The sequence below is a fragment of the Musca domestica genome, unplaced genomic scaffold (genome assembly GCF_030504385.1).
Source record: "Musca domestica strain aabys unplaced genomic scaffold, Musca_domestica.polishedcontigs.V.1.1 55, whole genome shotgun sequence".
Taxonomy (NCBI): Eukaryota; Metazoa; Arthropoda; class Insecta; order Diptera; family Muscidae; genus Musca; species Musca domestica.
The window spans coordinates 1,529,018-1,543,965 of NW_026712355.1; the positions used below are offsets into that span (position 1 = coordinate 1,529,018).

Genomic DNA, 14,948 nt, shown 5'->3' on the forward strand with positions numbered 1-14,948 from the left:
TATCCGGTTCTACGTAACCGATATCAATAAAATCATTATCATTTGAAAGCTTATGAAAATACCTATCCAACAAGTGGTCATATGACGGGGTTGCTGGAACCGGTTTCGGAGAAATTTAGAAAAATTTGCATTTTTGTATGAGTACTTTTTGAAAAACCCATAAAAACTCGAAAATGGACCCATTATAGGGTCTTAAAATCTATACACTATATTATAGCTAACACTATTGCCTTTCCAAAATGGTGTCATATGTGTTGATATCTTTTGTGGTTCCGAAGATATAAGAGATAGAATTCATTAAATTATATTTTTCTCCAGTCTAGATGCATTTGACTTTGACCTTTATAGCTTTTTTAAGCAACCGTGGCCGTGGCTTAAGATTTTCTCCTCTAGGGTATGTCCAACACCGGCTACGCGATCCATAGTTTTTCTAAAAATTGTAATTTTTGTAAGTAGCCGGCCTTCGGCCGGGGCTTAAGATTTTCTCCTCTGGGGTATGTCCAACACCGGCTACGCGATCCATAGTTTTTCTAAAAATTGTAATTTTTGTAAGTAGCCGGCCTTCGGCCGGGGCTTAAGATTTTCTCCTCTGGGGTATGTCCAACACCGGCTACGCGATCAATAGTTTTCGAAAGTAGCCGGCCTTCGGCCGGGGCTTAAGATTTTCTCCTCTAGGGTATGTCCAACACCGGCTACGCGATCAATAGTTTCCTAAAAACTGTAGTTTTCGAAAGTAGCCGGCCTTCGGCCGGGGCTTAAGATTTTCTCCTCTGGGGTATGTCCAACACCGGCTACGCGATCCATAGTTTTTCTAAAAATTGTAATTTTTGTAAGTAGCCGGCCTTCGGCCGCGGCTTAAGATTTTCTCCTCTGGGATATGTCCAACACCGACTACGCGATCCATAATATTCTAACAACACCAAATTAAAAACAAAGCAGATTAACAAGAACGTTAAACCCGACACAAAACTTGGCTTCACTCAAACTGCTTTCATAAGTAACGAATTTAAAAGTCAATATCTTCGGAACTACAAAAGATATCAACACATATGACACCATTTTGGAAAGGCAATAGTGTTAGCTATAATATAGTGTATAGATTTTAAGACCCTATAATGGGTCCATTTTCGAGTTTTTATGGGTTTTTCAAAAATTACTCATACAAAAATGCACCTTTTCCTAAATTTCTCCGAAACCGGTTCCAGTTACCCCATATATGACCACTTGTTGGATAGGTATTTTCATAAGCTTTCAAATGATACCCATATTATTGATATCGGTTACGTAGAACCGGATATAAACCGGATGTTGTATCCGAACTTTTGGGTCGAATAACCGGGTAACCGGGTATTTCCCCCACAAAAAAATTATATTGCCGTAATCAGGTTACAAATACCTACCTGCGGTAAAAATTTCAGGTCAATCCAAGCATAGCCCCTAAACTCAACTTATGCCATTAATGTTTTTCCTTTTTATTCGACCTTTTTATATTTTAATGAAACATTAAATTTTTTAAATCTAAATTGTAAGCGATGTTTTTGTCTTATTCAGGATTGATATTCAAGGATTGTATGCGCGCAGATATTAATGATTGGGCAGATCACAGATTAAAATGCCACTTTTGAAAAAAATTTCTACCGAACAATTTTAGTGGAGTTATGTATTTGCAACTCATCAAATAGGGATATTTATTTTTGAAAGAAGCCCATTCATACCACATTTCCAATAAGTTTTTAACATAATCAGTGTTTATTTTATTTTTATTTATTATTTTTAAATTTTATTTTAATAATTGATTGAAAAAAGCGATCAAGAAGCATTGGTTAAATTGTCCATTTAGAATCGTATTTTCTAACTTTATGTTGCTCCACAGGCTTTTCTACATCCTAAACGTATATTCGATGCATAAAATAGTAAATATGTTTATTTAAATTGTTTGATTTTTATATCTAATGATTCACTTAACAACAAATAGGGTACACAAGATGCGAAAAAGTCCAATCAGCGTTGCCATCTTTGCAAATTATTTCTTGCCAATTTTTCATGATTGGAGAAATGATCCCTCAAGATCGATGTATTTCGTGGAAAAGCATATAAAAGAAAAGGTGAAATTGTCCGTTCAGGATCGTGTTTTCAAACTTCTATGTTGATCCACAAACATTCAACATTCTAAACTTATATTCGAATCAGCATTTTTATCTAAGTTCATTTATTAAAGAAAAAGGAAAAATAGTAGAGAAAGTCTTAAAGTCGGGCGGGCAATTTGTGAGAATTAAATCATATCAAACATGGTTATAGTTATAATTTAAAGTCCAGAAAAAAGTTATTCGTGATGGAATTCAAGCGTGATAGCGCGATTTCTTTATATTTGGTTGGAAAACCACAAGTGGCTATCGTTAAAGCACTTCAGCATTTAAATGCGAATAAATCTTTTGTGTCTCGTATCATCGCTCGTTACCGTGATACTGGTACTGGTAGCGTAACCCGACGTCAAGGAATTGGACGCAAGAAAACAGCAACAGCAGCAGAAATGGTTTGAAAAGTATAGGAGCGACTTGATCGAACCCCACGTCGCAGTGGCCGAAAAATGGCTCGTGAGCTGAATATATCGCAACATTTCATTCGGCCTTCGGCAAATATTGAAATATGAGCTCGGGGTAAAGCCATTAAAATTCCAAAAAGTGCAAGAACTTACACCGCAACAGAAAAAACAGAAACTAGCCTCAAAAGAGCTAAAGAGTTGCTTCGCTTGCCCGAATGTGCCGAATTTGGTTTTCTCGGATGAGAAAACATTTTATTCAAAAATTTCCCTGGATACCAATCCGTTGGACTATTGTGTCTGCCAACCTTGCGGCACTAAAAAATACCAAAGTGTTGATCACCTCAAGCAAGTGCAAGTTCGCCGGGAATGTGCCAAAATACCGCAGAGCAACATTCGGACAGCGTGTGACGGTTTCATTGACCTTTGATCTAAACTTATTCTAAAATTTGATGCTATTTCCCACATTTTTTGCTTTCATTCAATAAAATTAAAAGTACAAATGTAAAAATTATAGAGTTTTTTTTATCTCACCCTGTATATAACAATTCACTTTAAATTTGCACAACAAATAGGGTGCACAAGATGCGAAAAAGTCCCATTAGCGTTGCCATCTTTGCAAATTATTTCTTCTTGTTTTCAAATAACTAATTTAACAAAGCCCCCAAAATACTGGTGAATTTGGCAGTTCAGAATCGTATTTTTAAAGTTTTATGTTGCTCCACGGACCAGACCAACATCCTAAACTCATATGTGAATCATACTTCTTATCTCAGTTGCTTATTTTTATAAAAAAAACAAGAGTATTAAATTTGCACCAACATTTCACAACAGATAGGGTACACAAGATACGAAAAAGACACATCAGCGTTGCCATCGTCGTAAGTTATTTCTCTTTGATTATTATAATATTTTTCGTGAACATAGAATTTCGCGCCGATATTCATGATTGAACAAATATCAAAACACAGGATTGCATGAGGTTACCTTCCGAATTCTACCATGGAAGTTATTTTAAAAATCATCTAAAGATCATTGTTTTTTGGCATTCTACTTTCATTTTTCGTTTTTTGTTTTTTGCAAAATTATAAAACAACTAATCCTACAAAAACAAAACAAACACAATGTGTATAGATGTCGCTAAAGTTATTGCTGACTACAAAAGAATATATTCCAGAATTGATTTTAGAATGCAAAATTGCTCTGATTTTTCATTTGTTTCGAGGCGATTACTGGCCATGGGGCTGTCGATATTTTTGTTTTCATTCATCATTGATTGAAGAGCAACACAAAACGATAAAGAGGAACGGAGGAAAACAAACAAACAAAAAACAACAACCTTTTTTAATGTTGTTATTGAACTAATTGTTGTTGTCGATGTTGTGTAAGTATCAACGGTTGTGGTTGTTGTTTCTATTGTGTGGCAAGGTAATGACGATGATACTTCTCCAGTTGTTGCTATTGTTAAAGTTGTTGCTGTTGTTATTGTTGGGGATGATGACAGTAACGACGACAAAGAAGTATTGGAGGAAGATGGCGATAACAAAAATTTTCCTCCTCCTCCTCGGCCTACTTCAGCAACACTTGTTGTTGTTGCTAGGGACGACGCTGCAGGTGAGGGTGTTCTATTGCCTTCAGCATCAGAGCCAGCAGCCGCCGTAGTGGTTGGAGAGTGTTGTGGTGTTATGACAATTCTTACTTTTCGTCGTCGTCTTTTATTGAAAATATCCCTTTGACTGTGGGCCTCAGGGGAAGCACACAGCTTGGATGGTGACGCCGTTGACGAGCATGCCGTCGTCATTAATGTGGCCGCCGCCGACGCAGATGCCGTCAACGTTGGTGACTTTTTTAAATTGTTATTATCATTGTTCGATTCATTGGCAATTGTTGTTAGATTGTTTGTAGTATTTATTTTTGTTGTTGTTGTTTTGGTAGCTGTACTGTTTTCATTTATTATTAATTGTATGCAAGTTTTGGTGGACGAGGAAGACTGCTAGAAAGTAATTTTTGATTTTTTGTTTTGTTTCGAATGTTTTTGAATTTGAAGCAAAAAATTAAGAACAACAACAAACACACATTCAAAATAAATCAAACAAAAAAAAAATATTTTAAAAAGACAGACAAATATAGTAATAAATATAGATATGGAAAGAAGACGAAGAAGAATAAAAAGAAAATAGAAAAAGAAGACAAAAAACAAATTGAAAACGAAAGAAAGATCAAAATTGTTATTTTGTTGTTTTCAAACGTAAAGTAGTTCATTTTTTTTGTTTCGTTTTGTTTATTTTTTGAAAAGAAGAAAACACCAACAACATAGATAAAAGTAAAATAGAAAGAGAAAGAAAGGAGAGAATACACATGTAGATAGTATAGTAGGAAATAGCTTGTAAGAAAGTAAGTAGTTTCAGTTTTTTTTTTGCATTATTATGTTTTGAAAAATAGGATAGAGAAAAAGTGTTTTGAAAATAGTTTTTAAAAAAGATTCTACTCTACATACATTGGATTCGTTCGGAGTTTGCTAAATAGGAAGGGGATGGAACACAATATGTAACTATTAGTTGACATCATGACCAGAAAATAACGTGAGCTGAATTTTGAAAATAAAATATTTTATATTCGTTGCAACAAAGGATAAGAAATCTCTGGAGAAGGGAAAACGGCTTTCGCGTAAATGACATTGATAACCAAACTAATTTTAAATGATTGATTATACTAAAATTTAATACTTCAAAACTAATTGTGAAAAATTAATGTTATTAAAACATATATATGTATACATTACACTGTGTGACAAAATTCCATTTTTTTTTTTTTTTCAATAATTACAGAAAACAAAATCCAACAGATTATGAAATATAGGGGCAGGCAAAATCCCGCTCCTGACAAACATTTTTAAAAATTTTCGAATTAAGATTCCTTGGAATTTGTCGATTTTAGGTATACATTGTCTTCGGCAATATTAGAGAGAACCATATGAGGATTATTTTGGTCACAGATTTTAACCATCGAGGGGCCTTTTTGGTACTTCTTTTCAAAATATGGTTAAAATCTCCCTTTAATGGGATTGTAGCAACTCAAAATGTTCTCAAAAGTCTAAGTCTTATCTAAAATCTAACCAGTAAAAAAGTCTTAGGGTCGGGCGAGACCGACTTTATGATAACCTACACCACTTTGTAGATCTTCACAAAACGTATAAAAGTTTTATGTGGAATTTGTGAGAATTAAATCATACCAACTATGATTATAGCTATAATTTATAGTCCAAAGGAATGAATATATGAGAGGATTATCCTCCTCTGAATCGATTTCTACTAAATTTGCCAAGGCATTTGTGCCTTTTCAATTCAGGCTTACATTACCCATTAGTTACATAATTAACTTAAAATCGGATAGAGATATATATGGGAACTATATCCAAATCTGAACCGATCTTGATAAAATTTGGTAATGATATTACTGAGCTGAATTTTATATATTTTCCCGAATATCGTTAATACAGAGTGCATATGACGGCTGTGAAGGACAAAAATAACAAATCGGACGAACAATATATGTGGGAGCTATAGCTATATATATCTGAACCGATTTCGATCAAATTTGACATACTCATTTCTAGGCTAAATGTGGTCGTAAGTGCCAAATTCCATCCGATTTGGGCGAATATTACACGTTTGGTGCACAATAAAAAACAAATCGGATGAAGATATATATGGGAACTATATCCAAATCTGAACCGATCTCGATAAAATTTGGTAAAGGTATTACTGAGCTGAATTTGATATATTTCCCCGAATATCGTTAATACAGAGTGCATATGACGGCTGTGAAGGACAAAAATAACAAATCGGACGAACAATATATGTGGGAGCTATAGCTATATATATCTGAACCGATTTCGATCAAATTTGACATACTCATTTCTAGGCTAAATGTGGTCGTAAGTGCCAAATTCCATCCGATTTGGGCGAATATTACACGTTTGGTGCACAATAAAAAACAAATCGGATGAAGATATATATGGGAACTATATCCAAATCTAAACCGATCTCGATAAAATTTGGTATAGGTATTTCTGAGCTAAATTTGATATATTTCCCCGAATATCGTTGTTACGGAGTGCATATTACGGATGTGGAGGACAAAAATAACAAATCGGACGAACAATATATATGGGAGCTATAGCTATATATGAACCGATTTCGATCAAATTTGGCATACTTATTTTCAGGCTTAATTTGATCGCATATGCAAAATTCCGTACTATTTGGGCTGATATTACACATTTGGTGCACAATGAAAAGCAAATCGGACGAAGATATGTATGGGAGCTGTATCTAAATATTGATCGATTATCCCTAATTTCAATGGGGCTCGTCCTTGGATTAAACAATTAATTTTTGCAAAATTTCATCTGGATCGGCCAATAAATGCGACCTGTACTTTGTTTACAAAAATGCATGGACGGACAGACGGACATGCATAAATCGAATCAATATGTGATTCTATGCAGATTATCAAAAGGAACCATGGGTCTATCTCGTATCCTTTTGCCTCTTACAAACAAATGCACAAAGACATAATAGCCTGAACATCTTGTGGTGTAGGGTATAAAAAGCTTAATTTCGCAATACCAAAATTTCTCAAAATTTTAATTAAAAACTTAAAACTCAAAAAAAATATTTTTTTTCAAAAATTGTAAGCTTTAAATACTTCCAGAAATATATTTCGTTTTACGCCCACTGATTCCAACATCTCCAGAAATTCCTAAATAACAAATGTTTTTTTTTTCGATGGTGTTTACTACGTGAGTGTTAAAGGTGACAAGGTAAGGAAGAACTAGGGGGATGACGGGAGGAGAGTGAGGTAGGAAATCTACAAAATAAACTTCAGGTGTTTGTTGCAAAACCAACAATCCAAACACAAACGACAACAACATCAACGTCAACTACTATTGGGGTTTCGTTTTGCTTAAATTTAAAAAAAAATAAATAAACCAAAAAAATGTCTGCAAAATCTGGTAGAAATAAAAAAACAAGGGTTATGGAGGATTCCTGATCTGAGCGGGGGGCGTAGGAAGAAAGGAAATCAAATGTTAACAACCTAGTTTATACAATTTCGTTTTGTTTTCGGTTTCATTTTTTACAAAATATTAAATCACATCAAATTATTATTCTTTTACTGATTTTCAATATTAAATTTTCAATATTAAATATAATTTTGAAATTTCCATTTTTTGTTTTGCCACAACTCACCTGAGAATCTTCCGAATCTTGCCGTGTATCTAATAGTGTATTCAAAGAACTATTTACATCTTCATCAATATCAATGGGTATAACAGCAGCCATACCTTCACGTTGTATTTGCTGTAGATGATCTTCAGATTTGCTGGTGCGAAAACCGGCCGAATCACATTTGCGCACAATCTGGCCATTGTGATGGTGGTGGTGATGATGATGACGCCGCACCACACCGCTGGTGTCCACGGCACCCGGAACGGTGGTGCCACCCGCCATATTCGATGGTTCCGGACTGGTGGGCACTGAATTGGCGGTTTCCTTGTCGATCAGGGGCGTTGACAGGGATATGGGTGATGTGGGCACTGAGAATGAGGTTTCATCTTGGGAGGTATTATTGCCGCCGCCGCCACCACCACCACCTACACCACCTGCATTTGCCCCGCCGCCACCCATTGTGGCAGATGATGATGAAGATGCTGAACTACGCAAATTCCGTGAAGAATCCACATTGTCCTCGGAACGCAGCTTGTAGCGCAAGGCAGCCTTTTGTTTTAAAGCTTTGAGTTTTTGTTTTGTTGTTGTGGCCGCCGCTGAACTGCCCAAAGAGTTGGGATCCTCGGGCAGATTTTCATCGTCATCCTCATCATCGTCGTCGTCTTCCTGCATTAGACATTGTCTATCACTAGCCTCATCATCGGCATGGACACTGTTGCCACCACCACCGCCGCCCATGCCACCCAAGCCACTGTTGTAGGTTTCCAAATTGGTAATATCATAGTTGGTTTGATCTTCCTCATCGTCGTCATCCTCCTCCTCATCATCATCCTCCTCATCGTCTTCCTCTTCCCCGGCATAATTGCCATCATCATAGTCCTCATCCTCATCGGGATTGTCATCCTCATCCATATTATCGTCATCTTCATTCTGATAGTATTCATAGGTTTTTTGGCGTTGCCGATTTGTCTGCTGCTGCTGCTGCTGATGGCGTTTGTGTTTATTCTGCTGCTGGACATAACGCTGATGACGATGATGTTGCTGCCTGCCGCCACCGGCCGTTTCTGGTTGTGTTCCATCCTCATCGTCCTTCTCCAATTCTTCGCACAGCAAAAGCGTATCATTGGTAAGGGAATCCTGACGATTGTTGTAGGTTGTGTCCATACTATCCGGCTGATAGTTTTGGAGATTTTGCGCCAGCGCTTGTTTCTTGTGGAAACGGGATTTTTCTCTGTTCTGTAAATTCTTGGAATCCGTGTTGGTGGAGTGGGTGTGGCTGGCATGGGTGGGTGATTCTTGGGATGAGGAGGAGGTGGGTGAGGATTCACCCGATGCCTTGGGAGCCAAGGCCCCATTGGCCCTTGCCAAGCCCACACGATTGGGTGAATCACGTAGTGAGTCGACTTTTTTCGCCTGTACCGTCAAGACATTGCTGCTCTGGGGTGTACGCGAGAGATTCAATATCAAATCACCGGTCATCATGTAGGCCTCGAAACGAGGCGCCTTGGCTGGCTGGGGTGGTGCTGAATTGGGTTCGGGTGTATCACGATCCTCTGAAGAGTTATTGGATCGATTTAGTCTTGTCGATGTATTGCCGCCGCCGGCATAGCTGTTCGAATGTTGCAAGGAATGTGGATGATTGGGACCTGTTGCTGTTGCTGTCGCCGTCGTTTGGGTATTGCCATTAAAGTTCGTTGAGTTGACGGCCTCACCGCCTGCCGTCGATGTTATGGAAGAAGTCATCGATGTGCCCATTACACCAGCAGCCTTGGGTATCTGGGATGGCCGTGGCCGTTTATGTTGGGGAGATTGCTGGGCCTTTTGGCTACTTTTCTTGGCCTGGGGTATGCGTGAGGGTATGCGCGATGTGGGCGAAGTGGCTGTTGTTGGACCACCACCACCCTCCAATTGTATTTTATTCGATGAAGCCGATGAACTGCGGCTGTGATTGGCAGAATTGGTGGCCGCAGCCGCAGCTGCCGCATGATGACGTGGTAAATTTGTGGTGGCTGCTGTTGAGGATTTGTAACGGGACGATGATGAGGCAGGTGAATGATTGGGGCTAGATGTTGTTGCCGCCGCTGTTTGTTGTTGGTGATGATGGTGTTGTACAATTGTTGTTGTTGTTGTATTGTGCGTTGTCGTCACATCGTATTGAAATTTACTGTTATTGCTATTATTACTACTACTACTGTTGTTGGCAGCTTCGTGATGTTGTTGTTGTTGCTGATAGTGGTGGTGCTGAGGTGATGACTTTATTTGACGCTGGTTATGATAATCGTAATTATTTGTGGGTGATGTCTCAATATCAATATAATGGGGACTTTTCGTATTGGCCAGCTGTTCCTTTATTCGAGCCTTCAATTTTGGATCTGTGAAGAGGGAGAGGAGAAAGAGAGGGAGAGAGGGAGGAATTAAATATAGCCTTTTGGGAGTTATCATGTTTACATACCTCTTTTCAGTTCCAATGTTACCAAATCTTCCGAGAGCCGTAGACACTTCAATACCTCCTTCGTTGTATATTGATGCACATCGATGCCGTTTACTTTGAGGATAACATCACCGGCCTCAACCTGGAAGGTAAACAAAGAAGAGAATAACTTGATTATTATGAAATAGAAAAGAGAGAGAGAAGGATTATATTAAAAGAGAGAGAGAGAATTTGAGTTCTCTGAGAGCAGAGTTTTCGTAACAAAACCTAAGGGAGAAGTGTCAAAAAATGATTTTTGAGGTTAAACCAAAATCAAAGGTAGACTATTTCAAGGTATATTTATTTAAGGCAGGATTTTCGTTTCTTATTCAATTCACAACAAGATAACACGTCTTTAGACATTTTTAATTTAATTTTAGACATATTTTAATATGTGTTGTTATTTTTTCAGTTCTAATAGAGCCATAACCTAAATTTCTTTGGCAGAAGAATACATTATTCTTCCTAGGAAACTGAAAATGAGGCTCAATTAGGTTTTGAATTATTCCTTTTTGGGTTTAAGGGGAAATTCGTAACTTAATATCCAATCTAATATAAAGTCGAATAAAATATACCACCAATGGCTAGCATAGCTTTTATCTCGGATTTTTTTTTTTTGGGCCACCAAGGAGCTTTTATTGCGGATTATTTTTAATAGAACGCCAAAGCCTGAGCTAATGTCGTTATTTTGTAAGAACCGCCAGAGGTATAGTAGTTGCCTTTTAAAGGGTAGCAAGGGGTGTAATCGAGAATTTTGGGAACAACCAGCTGAGGTATAATCGAGTATATTAACAGAACAACCAGAAAATTGGGGATTTTTAATGGACCGCAGGGGTTTTTAAAAAACCGGCTATAATTGACAGAGGTTGAAGGCCGATCACAGCTTTGATCCTGGATCAAAGCAACAACACAGGAACAGTTAGAAATGTTGAAAAAATCCCAACCAGAGAATTGTGCATTTTTTACAGGTCCATCAGGGCTATAATCGTGGGGGTTTCATTAAAGCTAAAATCTGAAAAAAAAAAATAAAATTTTTGCAGAACTACCGAAGGAAAAATGGAGGACTTTTAAGAAAATTAGAGCTGAAGTTTTTAAAGCACCACCAGAGATTTAATCACAGATATTTAATTATGCGTTGGAGTTATGTTTTTATGCCCCTCAGGCATAGGGCTACAGAGGGTATACAGGGTGAGATTAAAAAAACTGCAACAATGTCAATAATTTTTACATTTTTTTTTAAATTTTACTGAATGAAATGAAAAAAAGGTCGGAAATAGCATCAAATACTAGAATAAGTGTAGATATGTTCGAATTGGTCACCTTTGGCACGAATTACGGCCTTAAAACGGCCAATGAAACCGCCACACGCTGCCCGAATGTTGCTCTGCGGTATTTTGGCCAATTCACGGCGAAGCGCTTGCTTGAGGTGATCGACACTTTGGTATTTTTTAGTGCAAACCTTGCTTTCCAAAATACTCCAGACACAATAGTCCAATGGATTGGTATCCGGAGATTTTGGTGGCCATTGTGCGATGGAAATGACGCGAGGAACCTCATTTTGTAACCATTCTTGGGTGGCGCCTGCTGAGTCCTGTTGGTTGGTCCAAGGTCTGCGGCCAAAATGTTTGCGTTGCCAAGGCTTTAATACACCCTCAAAATATTTTCGCGATAATATTCGCCATTTATTCTGATGCCACGGTCGATTAATAAGAGCGGAGAGTAACCATCGGTTATTATGGCGGCCCACACCATCACCATGGCCGGCGCTTGAGTTCTGGTGGCCAACCGAAGTGGCAAGTAAACACGATCATTTTGTTTGTTTACAGTTCACGCTAGATCGACTCCAAATGTCCTGAAACGGGTTTGGTCCAAAGAGACCTCGGGTCTGAAATCGTTATTTCGATGATGCACGTTTTGGCCTTATCAAATGATATATACCCTCTCTAGCCATATGGCTGAGGGTATAAACAAAAATTCCAGAGACTTTCCGATCCTAGACCCTAGCACCCATTAGCCAATGGTGCATATACACAATCTCCTCCAGTTAATATCAATTATACGTCAATGAAATGTTAGCTTGTCAATATTTATTCTTTTTTTTCTTCTTCAAGAAATCCCCCCTTCCCCCCGTATTTTATGTGAATAGCGGATTTCATTCATTTCCCATACCACCTACCCCCTTCTCCCCTGGAGCGCCCTCCTCCACAAAAAAATGAACAACTTATATCCTTAGGTGGAAAATGGTATTAAGTGAAATTTGTTTGCAAAACATAAATATCTAAAGGGGCGGTTGGAGGATAATGCCAGGCGCCTATATCTTTATCTGGCTATCTCTCTGCCCCCTTTTGGCTACAATGATTTTTCTTGCATTTCCTTGGGTTGTTGGTGTTTATATTACCACTACATAATTCTTAAAGCCACCAATCACACACGCACACACAGAGCCATTCGTGCACACATGTCTTGTGGTATGTGGGGCATTTGAGGGACCTACTGAATATATCACTATTTTTTTGTCCCTTTGGTAATTGTATATGGAACAGATTTGTTTCTTTTTGCACACACACACAAAACCACACATATCTGTACACCCACCAAAAAAACACCCAATTGCGAATGGTTGGCTTTAGAGCTTTGCCATTTGCTCTCTCTCTCTCTCTCTCTCTCTCTCTCTTCCTTCGAACCACAAAAATGTTTTATTGATTGATTTTTGGGTCTTGCAACAACAAAAAACATGGGGGAAAAATCAAAGTGAACAATATTATTTGTGTGCTCTGGTGGCCTACATCTGTGTGAGAGAGTGAGGTGAGGGGTGGTGGGGGTGTGACTGACTGGCATGCATGCCTATCAAATACCATCATGACAGCAATCGGTTTTGTATGGAAGCAGGCTTGTTGTTTTGATGTTTCCACTTAGATGGATAAAAATCAAGTGTACTTTTTGTTGCTACTGTTGTTGTTGTTGTTGTTGTTGTTGTGGTTGTTGTCTTCGAGAATGACATGAATAGCAAAGCAAATAAAAAAAACGAAACCAAAAAAGAATTACACATCACAGCCTTTTTTTGACATGTAGATGGATAGATATATCCTTTCGTGGTTCATGGCTAAGCATGGAGAATTTTTTTTTGGTATTTGAGGTTTGATTGTCCCAAATGGCATCAGGATTGGACAATTTTGCCGATATGTGGGACCACCGGGACGTATACGTATTGGCTTATTGTGTCAATAATAATCATACGCCCCCTAAAAAGACTTCCAGAGATTTTGGTAGTAATGATATTATATAGGACAAGTAAAAATAGTATCAGTCGGTTTTGCCGGCAGATGTATACCCTCAGTCTTGAGTTATAATTATTCAAACTGTTGACCATTAATGGGGGAGGCAGGCTTCGAAGCACTTGGACAATATTGACCAATTCGTATTTGACCTAAGACTGATATAAATATTACAAGGTGCCGGATTTGGACTATATCGACTAGTTCCTATACTTTATATGAGATATGTGTAAATTTTGGGAAAATGTGGAAATATGCGTTAGGTATAGCGATATATCGGACCGAAGGATTCCATTTTCATACTTCATCGAATACAGATAAAACTATTGGTAAAGGCAAAATTTTAAGGAAATCGAACATTTATATCCAATTTTATGCGAAATCATAATTTTTATTTTGGGTGAAATAAAAAAATCTGCATCAAAATAAATGCCGAATATTGTTGGGAAAATATTCTGGAGGGTGTAATAAGTCTTGGGCATGCAAACATTTTGGCTGCAGACCTTGGACATTCAACAGGACTCCAACAGCACCATTGCACTCAGCACACGCCACCCAAGAATGGTTACAAAATGAGATTCCTTCATTTCCAGCGCACTGTGGACACCAAATCTCCGGACTTTGTGTCTGGAGTGTTGTTTGGAGAGCAAGGTTGGCACTAAAAATACCAAAGTGTCGATAACCTCAAGCAGGCGCTTCGCCGGGAATGGGCCAAAATACCGCAGAGCAACATTCGGGCAGCGTGTGACAGTTTCATTGGCCGTTTGAGGGCCATAATTCGTGCCAAAGTTGACCAATTTGAGTCAATTCGAACAAACCTAAACTTATTCCAAAATTTTTTTTCAAGGCCATAATTCATGCCAAAAGTGACCAATTCGAACAAATCGAAAATTATTCTGATTTTTTTTTATCTCACCTCCCTTTAGTAGAGCTCCACATAACAATTAAGTTACGTTTTTATGGTTGAATTCTCCAAACATACACGCTAGGATTATAATTATAATTTAAAGTTCAAAGGACTAAATATGCCGAAGCATTTGTATCTTTAAATTCGGACTTGTATTGCCCATATGGTGCAAAATTAATTTGAAATCAGATAAAGATATATATGTGGGAGCTATATCCTAATCTGAACCGATCTCGATAAAACTTGGCAGATATTTCTGAGCTGTATTTATATATATTTCCCCAAAATACCGTTGTTACAGAGTGCATATTACGGCTGTGGAGGAGAAAAATAACAAATCGGCATGAGCAATCTGTGTGGGAGGCTCTAGCTATATCTGAACCGATTTTTCACCAAATTTGACATAATTGGTTCTAGACCAATCTGGTCGTAAGTGCCAAAATTCCATCCATTTGGGATAATATTACAATTTGGTGCACAATAAAGGGCAAATCGGGACGAAGATGTATATGGGAGCTATATCCAA

General features: G+C 37.9%; 1 protein-coding gene across 1 annotated transcript in view; it reads right to left on the reverse strand.

Moving 5' to 3' along the window:
• LOC131800574 (PH and SEC7 domain-containing protein-like) overlaps positions 1 to 14,948 on the reverse strand; it is an 84,866-nt gene that overhangs the window by 24,430 nt on the left and 45,488 nt on the right. Inside the window, exons 3-4 of the mRNA XM_059128505.1 lie at positions 10,223 to 10,343; positions 7,792 to 10,142 (exon numbers count right to left, since the gene is read on the reverse strand). Of these exons, the coding sequence (XP_058984488.1) occupies positions 7,792 to 10,142; positions 10,223 to 10,343 (2,472 nt within the window). The remainder of the gene's footprint in view (positions 1 to 7,791; positions 10,143 to 10,222; positions 10,344 to 14,948) is intronic.